Source organism: Lethenteron reissneri, chromosome 1 (assembly GCF_015708825.2).
Source record: "Lethenteron reissneri isolate LAM-NWPU_2019-01 chromosome 1, ASM1570882v1, whole genome shotgun sequence".
Lineage (NCBI taxonomy): Eukaryota > Metazoa > Chordata > Hyperoartia > Petromyzontiformes > Petromyzontidae > Lethenteron > Lethenteron reissneri.
The window spans coordinates 4,923,290-4,948,350 of NC_083779.1; the positions used below are offsets into that span (position 1 = coordinate 4,923,290).

Consider the following 25,061-nt stretch of genomic DNA (forward strand, 5'->3'; position numbering starts at 1 on the left):
CAACGCTCATGAATGGACGTCGCTCATTGGCCGAGGCCTGGTCAGACCACTTTGGAGCTCGCCGATTGGCCGAAATTGGTGGTCACGTGGTCGTCTTTAAGCCATCTTGAATGGAGGAATTGTCGGTAAGTGAACACATTGGGCTTTATGGAGGCCCATCTTTAAGCCATTAGTCGTTAAACAGGGGTTGTCGTTAAGAGGGGTTCTGCTATACACTGCACTACTATACTATACACTGCACTACTATACACTGCACTACTATACACTGCACTACGATACACTGCACTACTATACACTGCACTACGATACACTGCACTACTATACTATACACTACTATACACTACGATACACTGCACTACTATACTATACACTACTATACACTACTATACACTACACTACTATACACTACACGACTATACACTACTATACACTACACTACGATACACTACACTATACACTACACTATACACTACGATACACTACACTATACACTACACTATACACTGCACTACTATGCACTACACTACAATACACTATACACCACTACTATTCACTACACTACTATACACTGCACTACTATACACTGCACTACTATTCACTACACTACTATACACCACTACTATTCACTGCACTACTATACACTACTATACTATACACTACTATACACTGCACTACTATACACTGCACTATTATACACTGCACTATACACAACACATTGGGCTCTATGGAGGCCCGTCGTTAAGCGATTAGTCGTTAACGGGTGGTCGTTAAGAGGGGTTCTACTGTGCCGAGTATTTCCACGCGGTGTTGACGACGACGACGAACAATGCCACTGTGGGCACCTGTGCGCACAGCCTCGGGGTGCCGGCGGTACCGGGCGGCGCCACGCTGGTGATGGAGGCGGAGCTGGTGGCGGTGAGCGACGCGCTGGACGCGGGCTCCCTCCCCGTCGACGACCGCGCCGCCCTCGCTCACCGCAAGCGCGAGCGCGGCAACCACTACTTCCAGCGCGGCGACTACACGCACGCCATCGCCTCGTACGACCGCGCCATCAAGATCGCCGACACGGAGAGCTCCGGTGAAGCACCGCAGCCGCCACACTCTTGTCACCGTACGCTAGCGTCGTCATCCGTCATCGGTTATTATTTGGTTGGGATATGCTAAGAGCGATCGCCGTTCTCCCACCCACCCGCCCCCCTCACCGTCGCCTACTGTGAAAACTTGGCAGGGCCTTGCTGAAAAAGTTGTGATACTCGATGAGGCTTTCTTGGGTAAACAAATGGGATCCTAAATTTTGATTTAAAGCTTTCGTGACTGCAGGGATTCAGATTCTTAGTTATTTCGGTAAAGAACGAACCAAGAAAAATGGGATCTTGATAAAGAGCGTCGATTTCATCGCCGGTTTTTCCGTCGTCAATAATCATCATCATCCATCGGCATTGTCGTTGGCTTCATCCGTTTATTATTCCGTCATTCATCCATGATCATCATCCGTCGATCCATCGTCATAATCATCATCCATCCTCTAACCATCATCATCATCATCCATATTTTAATGACCATCATCATCCATTCTATAACCATCATCATCAGCATGATCCATCCATTATCGATCTTCAACGTAGCGTTGAGCATACCTAAATTGCACCGCTCGGTGGCCGTGCACGCAAACGTGACCGACGCGTAACGGCCGCTCGTTTCTCTACCCACAATCCCTTCGCCGCCGCCGTCGCCCCACCGCTCGTTGATGCGGCAGTGGCGAGTAGCGAAGACGAGGACCGCTCCCCGCTGCTCGACGTCAAGCTCAAGTGCCTCAACAACGTGGCGGCCGCGCAGCTGCGCCTGGACCAGCGCGACGCGGCGCTGAGGTCGTGCGAGGCGGCGCTCGCCCTGCAGCCCGACAGCGTCAAGGCGCTCTTCCGCAAGGGCAAGGTGGGTGGGGAGTGGGGGGGGAGGGGGTAGTGGGGGGGGATGTGGGGGGGTTGACGGGACAGGCTCGCCCCACCGATCGCCCTCCCGCCTGCCCCCGTGATGCTCGCTCATTTGCTCGTTCATTTGCTCGCTCGCCTGACGCTCTCGTATGTATGTACGTTGAACTTCTTTCACGCCGTACCTAGCCAACCGTGCTACTCGGAGGTACAGTGTTGATACTATGGGCAGTGTTTAGTATGGGTAGTGTTAGTCTATGTGTAGTGTTAGTCTATGTGTAGTATTAGTCTATGTGTAGTATTAGTCTATGTGTAGTGTTAGTCTATGTGTAGTGTTAGTCTATGTGTAGTGTTGAGTCTATGTGCAGTATTAGTCTGTGTAGTATTAGTCTATGTGTAGTATTAGTCTATGTGTAGTGTTAGTCTATGTGTAGTGTTAGTCTATGTGTAGTGTTAGTCTATGTGTAGTGTTAGTCTATGTGTAGTGTTAGTCTATGTGTAGTGTTAGTCTATGTGTAGTGTTGAGTCTATGTGTAGTGTTGAGTCTATGTGCAGTATTAGTCTATGTGTAGTATTAGTCTATGTGTAGTATTAGTCTATGGGCAGTGTTGAGTCTATGTGTAGTGTTAGTCTATGGGTAGTGTTAGTCTGTGTAGTATTAGTCTATGGGCAGTGTTGAGACTATGGGCAGTATTAGTCTATGTGCAGTATGTACGTTGAACTTCTTTCACGCCGTACCTAGCCAACCGTGCTACTCGGAGGTACAGTGTTGATACTATGGGCAGTGTTTAGTATGGGTAGTGTTAGTCTATGTGTAGTGTTAGTCTATGTGTAGTATTAGTCTATGTGTAGTATTAGTCTATGTGTAGTGTTAGTATATGTGTAGTGTTAGTCTATGTGTAGTGTTGAGTCTATGTGCAGTATTAGTCTGTGTAGTATTAGTCTATGTGTAGTATTAGTCTATGTGTAGTGTTAGTCTATGTGTAGTGTTAGTCTATGTGTAGTGTTAGTCTATGTGTAGTGTTAGTCTATGTGTAGTGTTAGTCTATGTGTAGTGTTAGTCTATGTGTAGTGTTGAGTCTATGTGTAGTGTTGAGTCTATGTGCAGTATTAGTCTATGTGTAGTATTAGTCTATGTGTAGTGTTGAGTCTATGTGTAGTGTTAGTCTATGGGTAGTGTTAGTCTGTGTAGTATTAGTCTATGGGCAGTGTTGAGACTATGGGCAGTATTAGTCTATGTGCAGTATGTACGTTGAACTTCTTTCACGCCGTACCTAGCCAACCGTGCTACTCGGAGGTACAGTGTTGATACTATGGGCAGTGTTTAGTATGGGTAGTGTTAGTCTATGTGTAGTGTTAGTCTATGTGTAGTATTAGTCTATGTGTAGTATTAGTCTATGTGTAGTGTTAGTCTATGTGTAGTGTTAGTCTATGTGTAGTGTTGAGTCTATGTGCAGTATTAGTCTGTGTAGTATTAGTCAATGTGTAGTATTAGTCTATGTGTAGTGTTAGTCTATGTGTAGTGTTAGTCTATGTGTAGTGTTAGTCTATGTGTAGTGTTAGTCTATGTGTAGTGTTAGTCTATGTGTAGTGTTAGTCTATGTGTAGTGTTGAGTCTATGTGTAGTGTTGAGTCTATGTGCAGTATTAGTCTATGTGCAGTATTAGTCTATGTGTAGTATTAGTCTGTGTAGTATTAGTCTATGGGCAGTGTTGAGTCTATGTGTAGTGTTAGTCTATGGGTAGTGTTAGTCTGTGTAGTATTAGTCTATGGGCAGTGTTGAGTCTATGTGTAGTGTTAGTCTATGTGCAGTATGTACGTTGAACTTCTTTCACGCTGTACCTAGCCAACCGTGCTAATCGGAGACTGAACGCTTACTTGCCTACCGCTCGCTCTCTTGCTTGCTAATTTTTTTTGCTCACTTTGCCATTGGCTCACTCCCCTGCCTACTCGCTCACTTAACCAGCCACTAAATTGTCCATTAGTTTACTCTCCCGCTCGATTCTTTGCACGCTCGTCCATCCGTCCGTCCGATCCATCGCTCACCCTCTCGCTCCCCAGCCTGGGTGGGAGTGCCTCTGTGGCCAACACTTACCCGTGCCCCCCCCACCATCCCAGAGGTCGCAACCGGGTACCCGATACCCGTACCCTACCTGTTGTATATGTTGGGTTAAGAAAATTTGTTATGTTGTATGCGTGCGTGGGTGAAATTATTATGTTGTACCTGTGTGTTATGAATATTCAGTGAAAATAATAATTATTAAATGAAATCTGGCCAAATGTGTAATTATCCGGAAATATGTTAATTTATGTAATTACGCACATTTTAATTATGCCAATTCGAGAGGTAATCGGATTAATTATGCGAGTGGGTGTAATTATGATAATACAAGTCGTTGTGATAACCAGACCCCGCCTCGGTGACGAGGGTGGGTTATCGATCGGAAGAAGGCAATTAATCGTATGCAGTTATGCAGGTGTGGTGTAAGTATGCAAGATTAACTTAGACTAACTCGGCATCGTTGTCTAGGTTCGTCTCATTCTCGCTTTAACATTCCCAGAGTTTTATTCGTGGTTATATTTTTAGGTCCCCGGTTCACCCCGTTATCGCTTTAACATTTACTGAGTATGTATTAGTGTGTTTATTAAGGTCACCAAGTTCAAATCTCAACGCAGAAGCAGATCTTATGCATAGATTTCAGGAAACAATCACACAACCACTTCTGTATTGATCAATTTATTACTAATTCAACCTTAACTATGATATAGTATGCGAACTCTCAATCCCGGAACGTCAATACGGCATCAATACAGTATCATCAACGATTGTCTGATTTCACTTTGACAACGGCACATGGATCCCGCATAACGCGATGGTTGTTAGTGAGAGAGAGAGTCGTTAAAACCTGCAAATACTATGCTAAGAAAACCTTAACGTTAATGAATGATTATACTCAATATTGTTCACGCAGTACCGCACTCCTTATTGATCATACGCAACCCTTATCACGTTGTTAACACCTTGGGTCACGGAACAGTTGAATATTCTGTAGAGGATGCGAGTACGTGCGGCGATTATGACTGAAAGATACTTGAAAGATTATACGGCGATAAAAAAAATACAATCAAAAACAGTTATTATTCTTAAAGGCACCAATCTCAACAGATACATCGGCAGGTTATCTGACAACAGAACGGCTCGGAGTAAGGGCCTGCGACGGTGCTCCTTTTCCAAAGCTCGTTATCTTATACCAAGTTTACTAATTGGGGACCAGATCACCTGATAAGGGTCCGGTGGGCCACCACTCCCCACGTGAGCGTGGCTCGGCGGAAGGAGGTGCCAAGAATCAGTTCGTATTGATGGATCTGTTGGGAATTTATGCGATTAAGAGTACAGCCCACTAAATATTAAAGGTAAAAATTAAGAATACTCTTATAAGAGACGGAGGGCCATCACTCGGTCTCGTTGTGATGCTTTCCAGCCACGGATGGCTTATGGGTTCGAGTGTTTTTGAGTGGTAAGAGTTGTCTTGAATAGTCAGTGTTCGGAGTCGATTCTTTAGGTCAAACAGACGCCTGGTGGTCGTGTGGTGAGGGGGCGGTGCGCGTCATACGTATCAGTCGATCCCGTGGCGAATTGGTTCGGATGGCTGTTGATACGCTGTCGCAGTTCGGAACCCGGTCGGTAGGTGGCGCCCACAACTCGCTCGTAGCGTGCAGCTCTGGGTTGTCGCCGATCCGCGATGCTCACCACTCCGGTGGCAGCAGAGACCCCCGATTCGGCAGAGGTTGACGAGCTGAAGATGAGTCGAGCCGACCCGCTGGTCGCAGCTCGCTCCGGAGTCGACCCTCCCGGTCGAGCTCGCTCCTGGGTCGACCCGCTGGTCGCCCTCGCTCCTGAGTCGACTCTCTGGTCGCACTCCTGAGTGGACCCACTGGTCGCACTCCTGAGTGGACCCACTCTGGTCGCACTCGTTCCTGAGTCGACCCTCCCGTCGCACTGATTTCCAATGCTCAGGATCCTTTACTTTATGCCGAAAAATCCCCCTGGATCCCGCCCACAAGGCGGGACTTCTTTCGAATTTTTTTTGTGTCAGGATCTGTCCGTAGGCAGGTGTGTCCATGTGTGTGTCCGTACGTCCGTGTGTCCTTGTGTGCATCACTGACGGTATATTCGTTGTCACACTCCCTCCATAAAACCCACGAGCAAACAATCAGATGTTACAAATTGCCTCGAGGTCGTCTCTCTGTCTGGGCGCAACATTATCTCCTGTCTGGCCTTCCCCACGAACCCAAAACACAGACGTCACAAATGTCTCATAGGCGTCTTTGTTCGCACCACCTGGAGGGAGGGGCAACGCTCTCTCCGACCCGGCGCACAAAGAAATGGCCAAAAGTTTTAAGTTAACATTTGTCCCTTACTATTTCACAGCCATGATTCCGCATGTAACCCAAGGTCTGTCGTTTCCCATCGTGGTGCCCGACCCAAGTGGAGGCGTCTCCCCGAGCGTACACACACTCCCATCCCGCGCTGCGGGGATACAAAGACGGCCGGGATCTCCCTTTCTCTCCGACCCTGGGTTTAACATCGTTTTTTTATTATGTATTTATATTCGACCTGGTGGTGATTCATCCCGTTATCCTGGCTTTTCATAAGTTTTACTTTTGTCTTTTCATGCATATGCTTCGGGTCGAGTTGTATAGAAAGCATCAAAGTATGGAAATAACATTTCATATTGACTTAATGATGGGGATGGTTCAGTAGGCGTACTTGTGACCTGGTTTAATTGGAGTGGGTGTGAATATCAAACTTTAGCCTACCCTGTTGTTAAATTCCGACTTTAACGTTACTTTAATAGCAATACAGAATAATTGAGCTTTTTGTCTTAACTAGGCGAACGCGAACTTCTGGTGACCCCCGCAGCCGTGTTATTTAGCTGGGTCTGCCCGCCTTGAGAGATATACAACACTTTTTTTTAAATCAGCTCTCCCCTGTCCCTCCAACCTTCTGCTCTGGGAATGTTATTCTTAATTTCAGGTCCAAGGCCTCTTTGGGTTTATCTTTGTTTCCTCAGCTGCAGGAGAACAAGGCGTGCTTCTACCTCCCTTTCTGTGTGCACGTGTTCTAATTAGCTCGGAATCCCTAAACACACAATCAGTGATGATTCCTGGCTTTCTGTGGTTGTGACTTAGACAAAGGCGCCTCTGCTTCCTTTCACTGCCTTTGCCTTGAAGCAAGGTTGCAAATTCTGTCATCCTAGCCCTCCTCTCGTTCATTACTTAACAACACCTGGTGTTTTGCAGTTTGGTGCGCTTTGGTGTGTTTCACTCATTAAAAAAACAAGTAAAAAGATAATATATAAAAATCATCAAATATTATTAATCTCAATTATGGAAGAAGGGTTAGTATACAACATTCCGCCCTTTTAAAAATGACCAGTGGTCAAATGGCCACGGGTTATTTTTAAAAAAAATGTATACCCTTCTTCCATCATGAACCATCGATTGTCCTCAAGTTTTGCTGCTATTCCTTACAACGCGCGCGTACGTGTCACAACTTAACAGGTTATATGTGACAAGAGAGAGGAAAAAAAGAAAAAGAAAAACAATTCTAAAGGAAGGTAAAACGATAAGGGAGGGAAAAATTATTCTATTGACTACGTGTTATAGGAGATATCGTTAAAAAGATAGTTTCTACGGTTACTCTTGGGTGGCATCATCAGGCCTTGGCTCTATCCCTGTTCCTGGGCTCGAATGGTAGGTGGCTTGTGCCTGCGATTAGTCTTTTAAGTTCGGCATTCATTTTGGCCACACGGTATGTTAAGGTTAGAATAGCCAGGACTAGTATGATCATCCCTGTTGCCCCTGTGATTCCCATCCCCATCTGTTGATTTCGCTGATATCCAGCCACTTCGGTCGCCCAAGTAAGATCTGTTATGTTAATCTCTGATTCGCTGAGGGATAATTTCACCATATGGAATTCTTTACTGTTCAACAAGTTGGACAGAGTGCTGCTTATCTCAAACTTGTGGCCTCGGAATGTGTCTACTATTTCTACCTCCGCTTGGTGTAGGCTTTTGTCTAGGTTATATAATACCTTGTCCCCTATGCGTACGAATGTTCCTCTTGGTATCGTGACCAGTGCGACGTGGCTTGGAATCGGAACTTCCATGGTTATGGAGTGTTGATCGGTGGAAACAATTGCCGTGTCTAGAGGAGTGCTAATCAACCACTGGGCATTAGCTATCATGGCCACTGTTCCGGTTCTTTCTTTGGGTTTACTTAGCTTAAACTTGCAAGTTTCCTTGGAGCTTAGGTTTGACAGACCACACATTAGTTCTGCTGTATTGGTCAGAAATGGTTCCCCTGGGCAGAGCCAGTGAACCTCTTTCATTATTTGACACAGGTTTAGGTCAGGCACCAGGTACTTAAGGGGGCCTTCTTCCTGGTAGGCCACCACTAAGGGAGTTTCCATCTTGGAGTAAATGTCGTTATTCCATGTACCCACGTTCAATACTGTCCGCAATCGAAATACATTTCCGGGTTTGACCAGGGGTAAATTTAGCAAAAATGCCAGCTGTCTAGTTTGGGGGTCCACATGTATGGGTGTGGCTGTACCCATGTTGAAGGCAATTTGTACTTGAGTTGGACTGATTGTTTCCGGGGATGCTGCTTGTAGCACATCTTTTATCAGTGTTGGAGTTACCAGATATGACGGAATTTGTCCTTGTATAAGATCACTGACGCTGCCGCTGATGCTACGCAACAAGTCTTGGATCACCCACTGAATTGGCTCTCGAATACTCTCTTCTTCGTATAGACCTCGGATTGCAGAACTCAATTCTTGGAATGTTAAGTTAATCATGATAGAATGTAGGTTTACGAGAACCACGGTGTCTCGGAGGGTGGATCCCATTTCGACCAGATTCTTTTGTTGGTGTTGTATTTGCTGATGGATCTGATGCATATCGAGCTGTAAATTCTCGATACCTTGCGTGAGGTGTCCAATCTTTACGGCGTTGGATATGGATACTCCTAGTGTGATTAAGGAGCTAAAACCGGATAGTATTCCAAAGACCCCTCCCAGGCCGATAGACCTCTTGGAACGTTTTAGGTTGACAGTGGTGGGGGGAAGTATCATGGTTCTTTGTAATTGCTTCAGGATCGTTCCGATATTCTGTTCACTATATCCTAGGAAGTCATAATACCATATTCGGGTTGCTTGGGTGGCTTGGGGTGGTAACTTCCCGAAGTGCTTCTTTACCACCAAGGCAGGTTCCAAGGAGACATAGACTTGTTGGGTTACTATTTTCGTTTCGGTTACTAGGAAGCTGGAGGAGTCTCTCAGCATCACCCCGGATTCTGGTCCTGGCTTGATCAGCTCTTGGCTCCCTTCTAGCTTGACAAGGTACGTTAGCAGGAGCGTGAGCAGGAGGGCTGCCATTCCCTGGAAAACATGTTACATATTATTGTAGTGTGATAAGCCCATTAGTTTAGTCCCCCCCCTTTTCCACCTTTATTCCTCATCTCGCTCCACCAGCACAGGGTACGGTTTGATTTGGTTGATGTGCACCCACTTGTATTGCTGCTCTCTTCCTGTCTTTGTGATTTTTAGCTGATATACGACTGGGGACATTTTGTCAACAACCTCGTGTGGTCCTGTCCAGGAAGGCAGGAATTTCCTGCACTTCTGTTTCCTTTTCTCGTAATTGAGGTACCACACCTGGTCTCCTAGCTGGTATTCTGCGTGGCTGGCTTTTTGGTCATAGTATGCTTTGCTCCCCTGAGCCTCTACTTGCAACTGGTCCCTGACCATAGCGAATGTGCTCTGTAGGTGACTATTGAGTCCCGTCAGGTATTCAGTTGGCGTCATTGCCGTCGGGGTCTCGTCCTCCGCTGGGACATATAACAGGTGTACTGGGAGGGTCATTAGCCTCCCTGTCATGATCTCGAAGGGTGTCCTGCCTGTAGCCCGGTTGGGTGTGGCTCGCATGGCCATCAAGACTAGGGGTAGTTTCGTATCCCAGTCGCGGCCTGTGGTAGACACATATTTCTTTAGGAGGCTCACGATGGTCCTGTTGGCTCTTTCCACCTGTCCTGAGGATTGTGGATGGTATGCGACATGTAATTGTCTTTTTACTCCCAACATCTTCCACACTTCTGTGATGACCTCGGCTGTGAAGTGGCTTCCTTTGTCTGAATCGATCGTTGACGGTAGGCCCCATCTACTGAATATTTGGTTAATCAGTAGTATAGCGGTTGTTTCCGCGGTGTTGTTGGGTGCTGGTAAACACTCTGTCCATTTAGAGAATGCACAGGTCACAGTTAGCATGTACTTGTTCCCTTTGGTTGATCGGTTGACAGGTCCTATCCAGTCGATTTGTAGGTTGGACCAAGGATAATCTGCTCCCCTCCTCTGTAGGGGTGCCCTATGCTGTGAGGTCGTTGGCTGGTACTTACAACACACGAGACAGTTGGACACATGTTTGTGTATGTCTTCCCCCATTTTTGGCCAGTAGGCCACCTGTCGCAGCATCTGTCCCGTATTCACCTCGCATCGGTGGCCGCTGCACGGTTCATTGTGGGCGTGTTGTAACATTATTTCTCGATATTGAGAGGGGACTACCCATCTAGGTCGACCGTCTTTTTCGTTTGTGTATACCAGTAGCCCTTTTCGCATTGAGAACCTTTTGATTTGGCTATGCATGATCTCGAGCTCTTTGTTGTCATTCAAGTTGTCAGTAGTGATTGGTTTTCCTGCTGGATCTTGGATATGATCGGCGAGTGTCTTTAGTGTTTCGTCCTCTTGTTGCATTCTGATCAGGTCTTCGGAAGGCTGGGCACTGTTCAATTGGGCTCTGGTTCCAGCTTCTGCCGGGTTCTTCCCACTTCTTGTGACCAGTCTTATCACGGCGATGTCTTGGTTCGTCGACTCTTGTTGTCCGTCTCTGTCGGTTTGGTCTTCTAGCTTCCACGGGGTGCCTTCCAGGCTTCCCACTTTTGCTATAGCATCTGCTTGGTCGTTCCCAGTTTTCTCTTGACCAGGTATCTTGGAGTGTCCTTTGACTTTCTTCCAAAATATCTTCATATCCTTGTTCTGAACCATCTTATCTATGGCCTCGAATAGTTCTCGATGGCGAATTGGTTTATTACTATGGTTCTTCATCTCGTTTTTTTTCCATATGGGTAGGTGGTGCAGGAAGCTGTGCTGTACGTAGTTGGAATCAGTGCACACCACCATGGTCCGTATTTGGTTATCGGATGCCATCTGGACAGCGATGTGTACCCCGACCAACTCTGCATACTGGTTTGACTTGGGTCCCAGCTGAAATCCCTCTTGAATCCCTGCGAGTGGGCCAGTTTCCCAAATGACTCCTGACCCAGCGTGAAGCTTGTTCTCCTTCATCTTGGAGCATCCATCGATGTATACCACTGGTAGGTCGGCACATGTCTCCTTCCTGAAGGGCAGGTACCTGTTGTCCTCCGGAGGTATCTTTCCGTCCTCTGCTTCCATGCTGTCAAAGGTACAATCATGTAAATCGGCAAGACCTTGGGCCATTGGACTTTTCTTGTTCTTTGCGTATTTCACTGTGATTGGTAGGCCTTGGAGTGTCAGTGCCCAGCTGGCTATTCGGCTGCTGGTTACGCGGCCCTCTCGAATCTTCTTACTGTTGAGGTATGCCAAGGATTCATGATTCGTTTCCAGGATGATCTTCTCTCCGTTCAACAAGTTCCGAAAATGTTGTATGGCCCAGATGTTTCCAAATATCGCCTTCTCACACTCGGAGAACTTCATCTCCACTCCCCGGAGGGCTTTGCTGGCATAGGCAATAACTCGTTTCTCTGCTTCCTGTCTCTGGTACAGTACCGAGCTGATACTATGATCTGAGTATGCGGTCTCCAGGTAGTATTCTTTCCCTTTCTCTGGGTATGCTAGGCAGGATGCCTCTGTGATCTGTCGTTTTAATTCTTTTTCTGCGGCTTCCTGTTCCTGTCCCCACTCCCATGGTTCGTCTTTTTGCAGTAGTTTGACTAAGGGTCGAACGATTCCTGCGTAGTCGTCCACGAACTGTCGAAGGTAGTTGCAAATCCCTAAGAAGCTCCGAAGGGTCGTGACTGTGGTGGGCGATTTGAGTGCGAGGAGGGCTTCAAGTCTTTTGGTCTGGGGTAACATTCCCTCAGTGCCGACCTGGAGCCCGAGGTAGTCCACCCTTTTGCGTGCCCACTGTCCTTTTTGTATTGAAATCTTTGCGCCTGCTTCCTTTAACTGCTCGAGGGTGTGCTGGAGGCTCTCGAGGTGTTCTTCCCATGAGGAGTCCTTGACTAGTATGTCGTCGACGTAGACGATGGTGCCTCGCTCTTTTGCGTCGCCCATCGCCTTGTGGAGGAATATGTTGAAGTCTGCGGGTGAGTTCGAGTATCCGAACGGGCAGCGATTCCAGGTATACTGTATTCCGTCGAAGGTGAAGGCCAACTTGTATTGATCGGTTTCTTTTACTGGCATGGTCCAGAAGCCATTTGCTAGGTCCATTGTGGTGAGTACCTTTGCGCCTTTTATTTGGTTGAGACCGTGGTCGATTTCTGCCATTGGCCATCGAGATAGGGGAACTGTTTTATTGAGTTGTCGGTAGTCAATCGTGAGTCTCCATTTTCCCGTGGGTTTTAGTACTGGCCAAATGGGTGAGTTGTAGGTCGAGTTGCATTCCCGGATTATGTTCTTCTTGAGTAGGTTCTCTAGGGTTTCTTGGATCGATTCATAGGCGGCCAGTGGAATCTTGTATTGTTTCACGTATACCGCTGGTGCTCCCTCCAGTGTGGGAATGGATACCACATGTAGGTCGGTTTTGCCACAATCATAGGAGTCTTTGGAGAACAGGGAGTTGTATTTTTGGAGCAGTTGTCGTAGCTCGTCTCGTTGAGTGTCGCTCTCTAGGGCGTCTGCTGCTTCAATTTGTTGTTCTATTTGTTCTTCTATTGTAAGGACTCTTTTCTCTTGGTTTGGATCTAGGGCCTTCGTGGTTTCGGGCGGCTCAATTGAAAGTTCCTTTTGCGTTACTATCGGTTGAGTTGCCTTGGCTTCATCCGAGGGTAATACGCTCTTGCCCTTGTGTTCTCCTTCATCAGTTTGCAGTTCGTCGGTTTGGCCTCCAGGGGGCAGTATATACTCCATGAGGGGACGGTCATTTGGTGATACTGACTCTAAGTCGGCTTCCTTTCGGTCTTCTCTCAGTCTGTTAGTCATTAGCTGAGTGATTCGAATTCCTGCGGGTAGCTCGTCTTCGTTCCTGATTGTCGTTGATAGGTCGTCGAGCTCTTGTGTTATCACTTGGATTCCCGTGGAGTCTCTCATAACGTCTTCATCTTCTGAGTCCCTTTGTTGCTCCGGCATTGACTGTGCCCAAATTTGTCGGGATTCAAGGTTCATAATGGGTTTCAGGCGATTCAGCAGTTCGATCCCAATAATCAGTTCTTTTCCTGGGTATTGTACGACATATAGGGGATGGTTCATGTTGATTTTGTTGAACGTCAACTTCGTCATAACTTTGCCCAATGGTCGCATGTGGGTCCCTTCACATCCTGAGTAGGTAAGTTTACTTGGCATCACTTGTAGTGTTTCATTCTTCCTCTGGAGGGCAGTCTGGAGTTCGTCAAATAATTCTCTGGATATCATGGATATTTCTGCTCCAGTATCACAAAGGCCTTGGCTGGTCAGGGTGTCTTGCAGTATTACTTCCACGTGGACTCGTCCGACTGGTCCTACGGGAATCAATTCCCCCAGATGGTACCCTTTTCCCTCTGGTACCACTTCGGTGATTGCTTCGAGGCTTCTTGTCTTCTCTACGTTCACTTGGGCTACCTTTGCTCTGGGTGTGTCCTCCTCCTGTGTGGGTATAGTTGGTATTCTTCCCTTTGCTACTTGCATGGAAGTCTTCATACTCCCTAGGAGCTCTTTTTCCATCCTAATGTGGTGAGCATATCGATTCCTGTTAGCTAACGGTGGTCTATGCTCTATTGCTGGTGGAGGCGGCAGTAGGGGACGATATGGTGACTGGTTTGGTGGGCGTCGGCCTCCGCGGGGTAGGTGTGGCCCGTCACTCTCTCTTCCTCCTCCATAATTCCAGCCTCCGCCCTCTTCTGAATTCCATGGTGGTGGCGGCTGTGGGTGCCAAGTTCCTCTGGCCTCGTTCCTCCCCCCACGTGGAACGTTATTCAGCGTGTTGTGGACGGGTGTCGATTCTATTGGGTTAGGCGCCCTCTCCTGGGGGAATTCATGTCCACCCCGTGTGGCGCTAATATTATTCCTTGGAGATTCGCTTCCCTCCAGATCGAGGCATTCTTTATCTCTGGTGACGATGTGGGTTTTGGCTATGCCAGTGGTTTTCCGTCCGTTCACCCAGGCCGTGTGGGCCTTGCTTTCAATCTGGCGTAGGGAGGCAGTCTCGGGGTCCAACATCATTCCTACTATTCTCACTATTTCAGGTCTCAATGATTGGAAGAACATCACTTTTAAGACTGTCTTATCTCCCTGGGCATTGTCCACGTCCCCTGCGTAATATGCTTTCTTAAGGCGTAGGAGATAATCTCGTGGGTCTTCGTCTACACGCTGGGTCATCAACTTTGCCGCGTTCAATCCTTCGGATAGTGTGGAGTATTCCCCAAATCTCTTAACTACTGCTCGGCTCAATTGTTTAAAGTCACTCTTCACCCTATTTGGCAGGGAGGCTACCCATGGTCTGGCGGGTTCATGTAGGCTCCTTGATAATAAACATGCCTTTTCTGCTGATTTACCCAGACCCCGGATCTTAGCCTCCTGTTCCACTGTAGCTATGTGAGTGTGTATATCCCTGTTCTTGTTATGTGGATCGAAATAGGGAATTCTCATGAGTGCTTTGTCCATTAGTTTTAGTGTCTTACTGTTAAAAGTGTGTTGTTCGTCATCAGTGGTGTCGGTTCCTGAGGAGTGCTCCCTTGAGCTACCCTTGTCTCCACTATCACTGTTGTCATGTGTCCCGTGTCCGTGTCGTGATCTCCCTCTGTCCGAGGATTCGTATCTGTCCCGTTGCTTGTGTCTCTTGTTTTCCTTATGTGGGTCTTGTGATTCGTGCTTGTGGGTTGGTGTGCGTGATCTCCTTGAGCGGTGTCTATGTGGTGAGTGTCTTTGTCCTCGACCTTCATGCTGCCTACTACGTGAGTGGTGCCTGCTAGGTGAGGTGTTGAATTTATGTTTGTCTCGTGCTTCATGGTTATCGGGATTCCTGTCTCTGTGATTTTTGGTGCGGGTGGTTTTGCGTGGGTGATTTTTACATGTCATGCGTCCCTCTGGTGAGCTCTCTCTGGTACCCATGTCGTGTTGGTCATTGTCAGAGGAGTCAGTGTCAGATGAGCCGTCACCATCACGGTGGCTCTGCTTAACATAACTTTTGTAGTGCCTTTTGCACCTGTTACGTGGGTCAACTTGGCTCGGTGATTTCTGCTTATCCCATGGCTCATGCTTGTGTGATGTGCGTCTCTCTGGTGAGCTCCTGTTATCCGTGTCGGGTTGGTCATTGTCAGAGGAGTCAGTGTCAGATGAGCCGTCACCATCACGATGGCTCTGCTTAACATCACTTTTGTAGTGCCTTTTGCACCTGTTACGTGGGTCAATTTGGCTCGGTGATTTCTGCTTATCCCATGGCTCATGCTTGTGTGATGTGCGTCTCTCTGGTGAGCTCTTGTTACGTGTGTCGTGTTGGTCGTGTTTGTGCGAGGTGCGTTTCTCTGGTGAGCTGTCTCTGTCATCTGCATCATGTCGGTCATACTTGCGTAGCGTGCGTCTGCCTGGTGTTCTGTTTATGTCATGTTTCCCGTCTTGCACCAGCTCCGCCCTTTCCCGCTCTATCATTACAGTGTATCCTGATGACTTAGGGTTAATTATTTGTCTCTCTCTAACGTTGGGGTGGTCGGCCTCATGTTTTCCCGTTTGTATTATTATTTCCTCTTCTCTCTCCTCGATTTGCGAGGGTGTTACTTTATCAAAATTGCTTTGCATAGTAGCCATACTCATTGTGGGATCTGGCCCTGGGCTACGTCCCCGTGGCTCGGAGTGTGGTAAATTGTTACTCCCGTATGTGCTCTGTGTATCAACGTCTGGGTGTTTCACTGGTGCATTTAGTGCGGATTCTTTCTCTCTCACGAGGGCGTGCAGACGCTCTACCTGCACCATTAAGGACAGTTTCTCTTGTCTCTCCCTTTCAAATTTTTCCTCATTCCATAATCTTTCTCTGTCTGTCTGTGCGAGGAGATACGAGTCTACCCTCGCTATTTCTGCAATTTTTACGTCACGTTTGGCTTTGCCACATTTCATCACGTCCTTAAGTAGTTTCCTTCTATGGGCCTTAACATCTTCTGTATGGCTCCCCTCCCATATATCTCTCTGCTCCGTCTGCTGGCTAGCAGTCCGTCCAGTACGTTTTAACACAAATTCCCGATATTGTTTTTCCATAGATTCCATCTCCTCCTCAGAGATCCACTCTGTATCAGTGTTATGCGTTGGTGTGTCAAACTCAGAATGTTGTGGATCCTGTGCCATCTCTATTATGTAGTGTGGTTAATAGACTTAAGAGTGTATCTTAATTCTAACATCTCATGTGCGTCGTGAGTTACTAGAATTCCCCTTCAGAGCACATATAAACAATTGTATCACAGGATGCGTCAGTTCAACTCGAGCAAATAATCTCAGCCCAGCTGTCTTTGTTATACTCTGCTACTCTGGTACCTCCCTTCAGAGCGCGTTTGTTTGTATACCCCCGTTTACAATCACAAGGCAACGTTAGTTCACAACACTTTGATTAACACATCAGTGATTCGTTCCTGAATTCATGCATAACTGTCTGCGAGAGATCCCGGAAGACGAGCCCCCATTATGTTGTATATGTTGGGTTAAGAAAATTTGTTATGTTGTATGCGTGCGTGGGTGAAATTATTATGTTGTACCTGTGTGTTATGAATATTCAGTGAAAATAATAATTATTAAATGAAATCTGGCCAAATGTGTAATTATCCGGAAATATGTTAATTTATGTAATTACGCACATTTTAATTATGCCAATTCGAGAGGTAATCGGATTAATTATGCGAGTGGGTGTAATTATGATAATACAAGTCGTTGTGATAACCAGACCCCGCCTCGGTGACGAGGGTGGGTTATCGATCAGAAGAAGGCAATTAATCGTATGCAGTTATGCAGGTGTGGTGTAAGTATGCAAGATTAACTTAGACTAACTCGGCATCGTTGTCTAGGTTCGTCTCATTCTCGCTTTAACATTCCCAGAGTTTTATTCGTGGTTATATTTTTAGGTCCCCGGTTCACCCCGTTATCGCTTTAACATTTACTGAGTATGTATTAGTGTGTTTATTAAGGTCACCAAGTTCAAATCTCAACGCAGAAGCAGATCTTATGCATAGATTTCAGGAAACAATCACACAACCACTTCTGTATTGATCAATTTATTACTAATTCAACCTTAACTATGGTATAGTATGCGAACTCTCAATCCCGGAACGTCAATACGGCATCAATACAGTATCATCAACGATTGTCTGATTTCACTTTGACAACGGCACATGGATCCCGCATAACGCGATGGTTGTTAGTGAGAGAGAGAGTCGTTAAAACCTGCAAATACTATGCTAAGAAAACCTTAACGTTAATGAATGATTATACTCAATATTGTTCACGCAGTACCGCACTCCTTATTGATCATACGCAACCCTTATCACGTTGTTAACACCTTGGGTCACGGAACAGTTGAATATTCTGTAGAGGATGCGAGTACGTGCGGCGATTATGACTGAAAGATACTTGAAAGATTATACGGCGATAAAAAAAATACAATCAAAAACAGTTATTATTCTTAAAGGCACCAATCTCAACAGATACATCGGCAGGTTATCTGACAACAGAACGGCTCGGAGTAAGGGCCTGCGACGGTGCTCCTTTTCCAAAGCTCGTTATCTTATACCAAGTTTACTAATTGGGGACCAGATCACCTGATAAGGGTCCGGTGGGCCACCACTCCCCACGTGAGCGTGGCTCGGCGGAAGGAGGTGCCAAGAATCAGTTCGTATTGATGGATCTGTTGGGAATTTATGCGATTAAGAGTACAGCCCACTAAATATTAAAGGTAAAAATTAAGAATACTCTTATAAGAGACGGAGGGCCATCACTCGGTCTCGTTGTGATGCTTTCCAGCCACGGATGGCTTATGGGTTCGAGTGTTTTTGAGTGGTAAGAGTTGTCTTGAATAGTCAGTGTTCGGAGTCGATTCTTTAGGTCAAACAGACGCCTGGTGGTCGTGTGGTGAGGGGGCGGTGCGCGTCATACGTATCAGTCGATCCCGTGGCGAATTGGTTCGGATGGCTGTTGATACGCTGTCGCAGTTCGGAACCCGGTCGGTAGGTGGCGCCCACAACTCGCTCGTAGCGTGCAGCTCTGGGTTGTCGCCGATCCGCGATGCTCACCACTCCGGTGGCAGCAGAGACCCCCGATTCGGCAGAGGTTGACGAGCTGAAGATGAGTCGAGCCGACCCGCTGGTCGCAGCTCGCTCCGGAGTCGACCCTCCCGGTCGAGCTCGCTCCTGGGTCGACCCGCTGGTCGCCCTCGCTCCTGAGTCGACTCTCTGGTCGCACTCCTGAGTGGACCCACTGGTCGCACTCCTGAGTGGACCCACTCTGGTCGCACTCGTTCCTGAGTCGACCCTCCCGTCGCACTGATTTCCAATGCTCAGGATCCTTTACTTTATGCCGAAAAATCCCCCTGGATCCCGCCCACAAGGCGGGACTTCTTTCGAATTTTTTTTGTGTCAGGATCTGTCCGTAGGCAGGTGTGTCCATGTGTGTGTCCGTACGTCCGTGTGTCCTTGTGTGCATCACTGACGGTATATTCGTTGTCACACTCCCTCCATAAAACCCACGAGCAAACAATCAGATGTTACAAATTGCCTCGAGGTCGTCTCTCTGTCTGGGCGCAACATTATCTCCTGTCTGGCCTTCCCCACGAACCCAAAACACAGACGTCACAAATGTCTCATAGGCGTCTTTGTTCGCACCACCTGGAGGGAGGGGCAACGCTCTCTCCGACCCGGCGCACAAAGAAATGGCCAAAAGTTTTAAGTTAACATTTGTCCCTTACTATTTCACAGCCATGATTCCGCATGTAACCCAAGGTCTGTCGTTTCCCATCGTGGTGCCCGACCCAAGTGGAGGCGTCTCCCCGAGCGTACACACACTCCCATCCCGCGCTGCGGGGATACAAAGACGGCCGGGATCTCCCTTTCTCTCCGACCCTGGGTTTAACATCGTTTTTTTATTATGTATTTATATTCGACCTGGTGGTGATTCATCCCGTTATCCTGGCTTTTCATAAGTTTTACTTTTGTCTTTTCATGCATATGCTTCGGGTCGAGTTGTATAGAAAGCATCAAAGTATGGAAATAACATTTCATATTGACTTAATGATGGGGATGGTTCAGTAGGCGTACTTGTGACCTGGTTTAATTGGAGTGGGTGTGAATATCAAACTTTAGCCTACCCTGTTGTTAAATTCCGACTTTAACGTTACTTTAATAGCAATACAGAATAATTGAGCTTTTTGTCTTAACTAGGCGAACGCGAACTTCTGGTGACCCCCGCAGCCGTGTTATTTAGCTGGGTCTGCCCGCCTTGAGAGATATACAACACTTTTTTTTAAATCAGCTCTCCCCTGTCCCTCCAACCTTCTGCTCTGGGAATGTTATTCTTAATTTCAGGTCCAAGGCCTCTTTGGGTTTATCTTTGTTTCCTCAGCTGCAGGAGAACAAGGCGTGCTTCTACCTCCCTTTCTGTGTGCACGTGTTCTAATTAGCTCGGAATCCCTAAACACACAATCAGTGATGATTCCTGGCTTTCTGTGGTTGTGACTTAGACAAAGGCGCCTCTGCTTCCTTTCACTGCCTTTGCCTTGAAGCAAGGTTGCAAATTCTGTCATCCTAGCCCTCCTCTCGTTCATTACTTAACAACACCTGGTGTTTTGCAGTTTGGTGCGCTTTGGTGTGTTTCACTCATTAAAAAAACAAGTAAAAAGATAATATATAAAAATCATCAAATATTATTAATCTCAATTATGGAAGAAGGGTTAGTATACAACATACCCAATACCCGGCTACCCATTTGCGACCCTGGTGCGGCTGGGTACGGGTAGGCCGTGAGCCACTGGTGAGTAACCGTTTGTCACTTATTTCCCAACGTCTTGTCTCTTCTCACAATTCAAGTTCCTAGAATCAACCCACCCGCGCCTGCAACATGGCTTCATCCCAGAGGTCGCAATCAGGTACCCGATACCGGCCGGGTACGGGTACCCGGCCGGGTACAGGTAGGATACGGGTACGGCCGGGTACGGGTACCCGTTTGCGACCCTGGTGCGGCCGGGTACGGGTAAGGAATAATAACCCGTTTGCGACCTCTGCCCCATCCCCACTCCGTGTGTCACAATGGACAGGTTTTGGCACTGCAAGGGGAGTTCTCGCAGGCCGCAGACACGCTCAGGAGGGCCCTCAAGCTTGAGCCGTCGAACAAGGTGCCTGCGGAGAAACGCGACGTCACTCGCATCACATCCGCGTTCCTCACCTCCCACGCAGACTCTGCACCATCCTCGTGGAAGACCAGTGACAAGCAGGAATCTCTGCTCGCTCACAATAGAGCACTTATTGATCCCTCTATGTAATGAGGCGTCTCGGGATCTCTCGCATCGTCCACTGTGGAGCAGACTGCGCGCGGCATTTTTCGTTGAACTCACGCACGGCATTAACCATTGGCTACCAGATTCAGATAAGCCCCTCCCCCCCCCCCCACCTTAACTTGTATTTAAGAGCTTGTCTCTTGGAATTTTGCCTCACTTGATACAGTAAATCTGGCTGTGACGGTCCCACCTGATGACGGAGACTTGTGTTGCTTCCGAAACGTCGTTATTATTTCTATTACTTGTATTACATATTTTTACTTATGTGACTTTACCGAAAGAACCAAAGAGTACGACTTTAATTTATAGTTGTAAAAATAGATTCCCAGCCACGACCGCGAAGAGCTGGGACACGCGCCCCTCTGGCGTCTCACCACCGCTGCCGTTGCGTGATCCTCGCGACAGACGATCCAGGCAGAGCTGCACAAGCTCAGGAGGCAGCGCAGCGAGCAGCAGGCCGAAGAAAAGACGCTGTACAAGAAGATGCTGGGCAACATGGCCGTGCCTGCCGACGATGCGGAGCGCGGGAAGCCGGGCTCCTGGGTGAGCACCCGCGCACGCTCGTAAAACAATCATCCACCACTGTGCCGTCTCCCAGCATGCTCTTCACCCGCATCGTGATTTCCTGTCGCCGTCGCGGCCGCGACTCGTCTCCCTTCCCCTCCCTGAGCACCTGCTTCTTGAGCAGCCCGTTACCTGCAGTCGCCACGGCAACGCAGGTGATAGGGGGGATGGGAGGGTGAAACTTAGCGAGACTTGCACGAAGACAAAGATCCACCGTATAGCCTGAACAGACTGTTGGGGCAAGTGCCGTTAGCGGTACACGCGAGGGGGTTTGGTGGCCAGCACCATGCCCGGCGATGTTTACACACCGCACCAGGTACTCATTTGAGGCCGAGTTGGCTTAAGGGAGGCTCAGAAACCGATATTTGTTGGCCGCGAGTGGGAATAAAGCTCGTGCCCACCCCCCCCTTGTTAAATGACCACCTGGTGCTGTGTGTCAACATCAGCGTTTGGGAGACAAAGGCGGCCAGGCGTGGCGCTGGCCACCCACTCCCAACATGTGGCACAGTGCCGGCCTTCATGGACGCTCGCGCACGGCACTTTCCCCAACAGCCGGTGTCGGCTATGTGGGGGTGCTTTGTCTCTCTCGTATTTGTCCGCGTGTGTACGTGCGTGTGTACGTGCGTGTGTATGTACGTGTGTATGTACGTGTGTACGTGCGTGGGTACGTGCGTACGTGTGTATGTACGTGCGTACGTGTGTACGTGTGTACGTACATGTGTACATGCGTGCTCACCTGCGTCGTCGTGGCGCCGTGCGTGTGTACATGTGTACGTGTGTATGTGCGTGCTCACCTGTGGCGCCATGCGTGTGTACGTGTGTACGTGCGTACGTGCGTACGTGTGTACGTGCGCGCTCACCCGTGGCGCCGTGCGTGTAGGGCCTCCCCTGGAAGTGGGTTTTCGGAGCGGCCACAATCGCGCTGGGAAGCATCATCGTCTCCATCATCGTGGCAGCCAGGAGCTAGGTGGCGGCACCTCAACGCTCCCCATACGAACCTCCTCGACTGCTCCACAATCGCCCTGCGGCCCCTCCACGAGGGGGTAAACCCTTGCCTTCGGTACCATCCCCCCCCCAAACCCTCCGCACCCTCCACCAAGCACCTGACACCCTCCCGCCACACCCCACCCCACCCCTGATTCTCCTTGCCCTGTCCGTCGTATCGAGGTAAACTCGGGGGGGCCCCCCCCATGGCATCCGTCTGCAGGTACCAGCAATGGCCAAAATATCTGTTGCTGCCGGCCACGCTGTCTTGAGCGGAGGGCGAGTTGTTGGGCAGTGCGTGTTTCTGGTGTTCGGCGTGGTATCCGACGGGAGCGCTTGGCGGCGAAACGTCGGACATTGTGCCGAATTTCGATTTAAAGCTTTCGTGACTGCAGGGATTCATCTTCTTGGTTCTTTCGGTAAAGTCACGTGGAAGGGAAATAATAAAATAATAAAAATAAAACATAATAAAATTTAGATTTAAAGCTTTCGTGACTGCAGGGATTCATCTTCTTGGTTCTTTCGGTAAAGTCACATAGAAGGGAAGTAATAAAATAATAAAAATAAAATGACGTTTCGGCCACAACGCAAACCAGGTCTGTCGAAGGCGACAGCGTCTCGACAGACCTGGTCTTCGCCTGAGGACGGTTGCTTGCGTTGTGGCGGAAACGTCGTGAGAATTATTTTATGTTTTATTTTTATTATTTTACTACTTCCCTTCTACGTGACTTTACCGAAAGAACCAAGAAGATTGTGACGAATGACAAAGCACATCGGAGAGCCGAGCAGCACGACTGCGATCATCCCCGCGGTGGGTTTTTAACTCTTTGTCTTCCCGCTTCGGAACATTTTCAGAAGTCTCGGCACGTGGGTCGTTGTGGAGTGGGGTTGTCGAGGTTGCAGCGCGTGTTCTTTAACTTCGCCGCTTCACAATCGTTTGTCAGTTGGTTCTTGTCTTGCGATAAATTCCTTGAATAATACGACGATAATGATAATTACCTTTTATTGTTAACCTCGGCTGTAACGACGCGGTGGGACACCGCCCAGAACTGAATATTTCACTATTTCCTGGGTCCGCTGGTAAGACCGGAGGAGGTGGCGCTTGACTTGGTATTCGCCACAATCCGCAGCCGAAGGTGTGTACTGGATGTGGTGTGCCGGGTGTGGAAATATTTTCCGGGGTCTTCGACTTGGGGGCAGATGCAGCCAAAATGAATCCCTGGACTCTAGAGCAGAATGCGGAGATCGTACAATTCTGGCTCTCTGGCTTATGTGGCTCCATGTGTGGCTCCGAAAAGTGATTATTCCCGAAGCCAACCTCTAAGGCAATAATAATCATCTGCTTCCTGCTGCTGCTGCTGTAATAACGTATGCATGCACGGTCGTCGTCGTTTAACTAACCGCGTTAGTGGGGGTGGCAGCGACGTTATTCGTGCCTCGGTTAGTATCGAGCACTAAGGTTCACGAGGACACATGGGCATCTACGGATCACGCGTGGCAGAATGGATGTCGTATTTTGGATCGTGTGATTATTGGATCTGCGTCCCACTAGAGGCAGCTGTAAATGTCAGCCGAGTCGCTTCGCTGAATTGGGTGTCGCGACGGATTTATGGGATTGTCCCACCCCGAAATCTCTAGTGCGTGCTTTGTGTTGTGATGACGCACACCCCAAGTGCACCTTCCTTGTACTTCACATGCAACCCAAGTAACTTTTACCCACCAATGCGCTCATGTCTTGAGTCGATTCAAGTCTGAAACCGCACGGAACACATTGTTTTAGAGAATAACACGAAAGTGAATCAAATTCTCAAGTAAAAAAAAAAATCTACGGGGCAAGCTGGTTCAGTCGTAAGGAACGCTTGCAAGCATTTTTCAGTCCCATCGAACCAGCGGCATAGCTGTTGATTGTGCCAGGCTCTGAAGAGAGGGATTAGGATGGGACGGGGGGTTGGGCGGGGGGGATTGTGCCCATTTCATTCCTTGTATTGGAGGCCGATGAGTTGAACAAAACCAAGTATCCTGATTGCAAATGTGAATCTCAACAAAAGTGGGACCGGGTCCGCGTGAAACGCCCCTTCACGTGACGCGTTCAACATTACTCCGGTGTAAAGTTCGTCGGAAATTCTACCGATTGGGCCCCTGGGCGTCTCGCGTGACCAGACTTTGTCTCTGTGGTCTGGGGGTGCGAGGTTGAGGGACTAAGTTATAACCAGGATCGAGTCGAGCCTGGTCAATTGTCCACCCATCCCACCGGCGGTCATCTGCACCCGACTCTGGGTGCAGATGACCCTGGGTGGGCCCCTTGAAGAGAATCTTAACGCCTCCCGGCGCTTCACCAAAGTTGCTCGAACTGCAGCGCAGAGGTCGCAACCGGGTACCCGATACCCGTACCCTACCCGATACCCGGCCGGGTACGGGTACGGCCGGGTACGGGTACGGGTACCCGTTTGCGACCCTGGTGCGGCCGGGTACGGGTAAGGAATCATAACCCGTTTGCGACCTCTGCCGCAGCGTTCCAGAGGACGGATGTCTCCGATTTCCCCGTGGCTGCTCATGGTACCAATTTCCTGGCCATCGCCCCCCCCCCCCTTTCTCCCCCCCCCCTCCCCCAAAATTTAAGACCAAACTTTTTTTCCACCGTTTTTTTTTTGCAAGCACATACACGTGTGTCTGGGGAATTAAAGAGGATTACTAGTTGTTGTAACGCGTCCTATTTAACGTTAATACTATGAATGATCTGTATAAATGTTTATCGAATTATTTGGAAATAAATTAATTACATAGTCTGTGGATGGTGTCTTTCGAGGTGTCTGTGATGACAGTGGAATCC

At 48.3% G+C, this 25,061-nt stretch overlaps 1 protein-coding gene across 1 annotated transcript in view; it reads left to right on the top strand.

The window, feature by feature from the left end:
• The window catches only part of LOC133340839 (peptidyl-prolyl cis-trans isomerase FKBP8-like), a 40,326-nt gene extending 15,305 nt beyond the window's left edge, over window positions 1-25,021 (top strand). Inside the window, exons 2-6 of the mRNA XM_061549307.1 lie at window positions 773-1,078; window positions 1,757-1,932; window positions 20,444-20,521; window positions 21,089-21,226; window positions 22,128-25,021. Coding sequence (XP_061405291.1) covers window positions 773-1,078; window positions 1,757-1,932; window positions 20,444-20,521; window positions 21,089-21,226; window positions 22,128-22,214 — 785 coding nt within the window. The 3' untranslated portion in view covers window positions 22,215-25,021. The remainder of the gene's footprint in view (window positions 1-772; window positions 1,079-1,756; window positions 1,933-20,443; window positions 20,522-21,088; window positions 21,227-22,127) is intronic.
• Window positions 25,022-25,061: the final 40 nt, after the last annotated feature.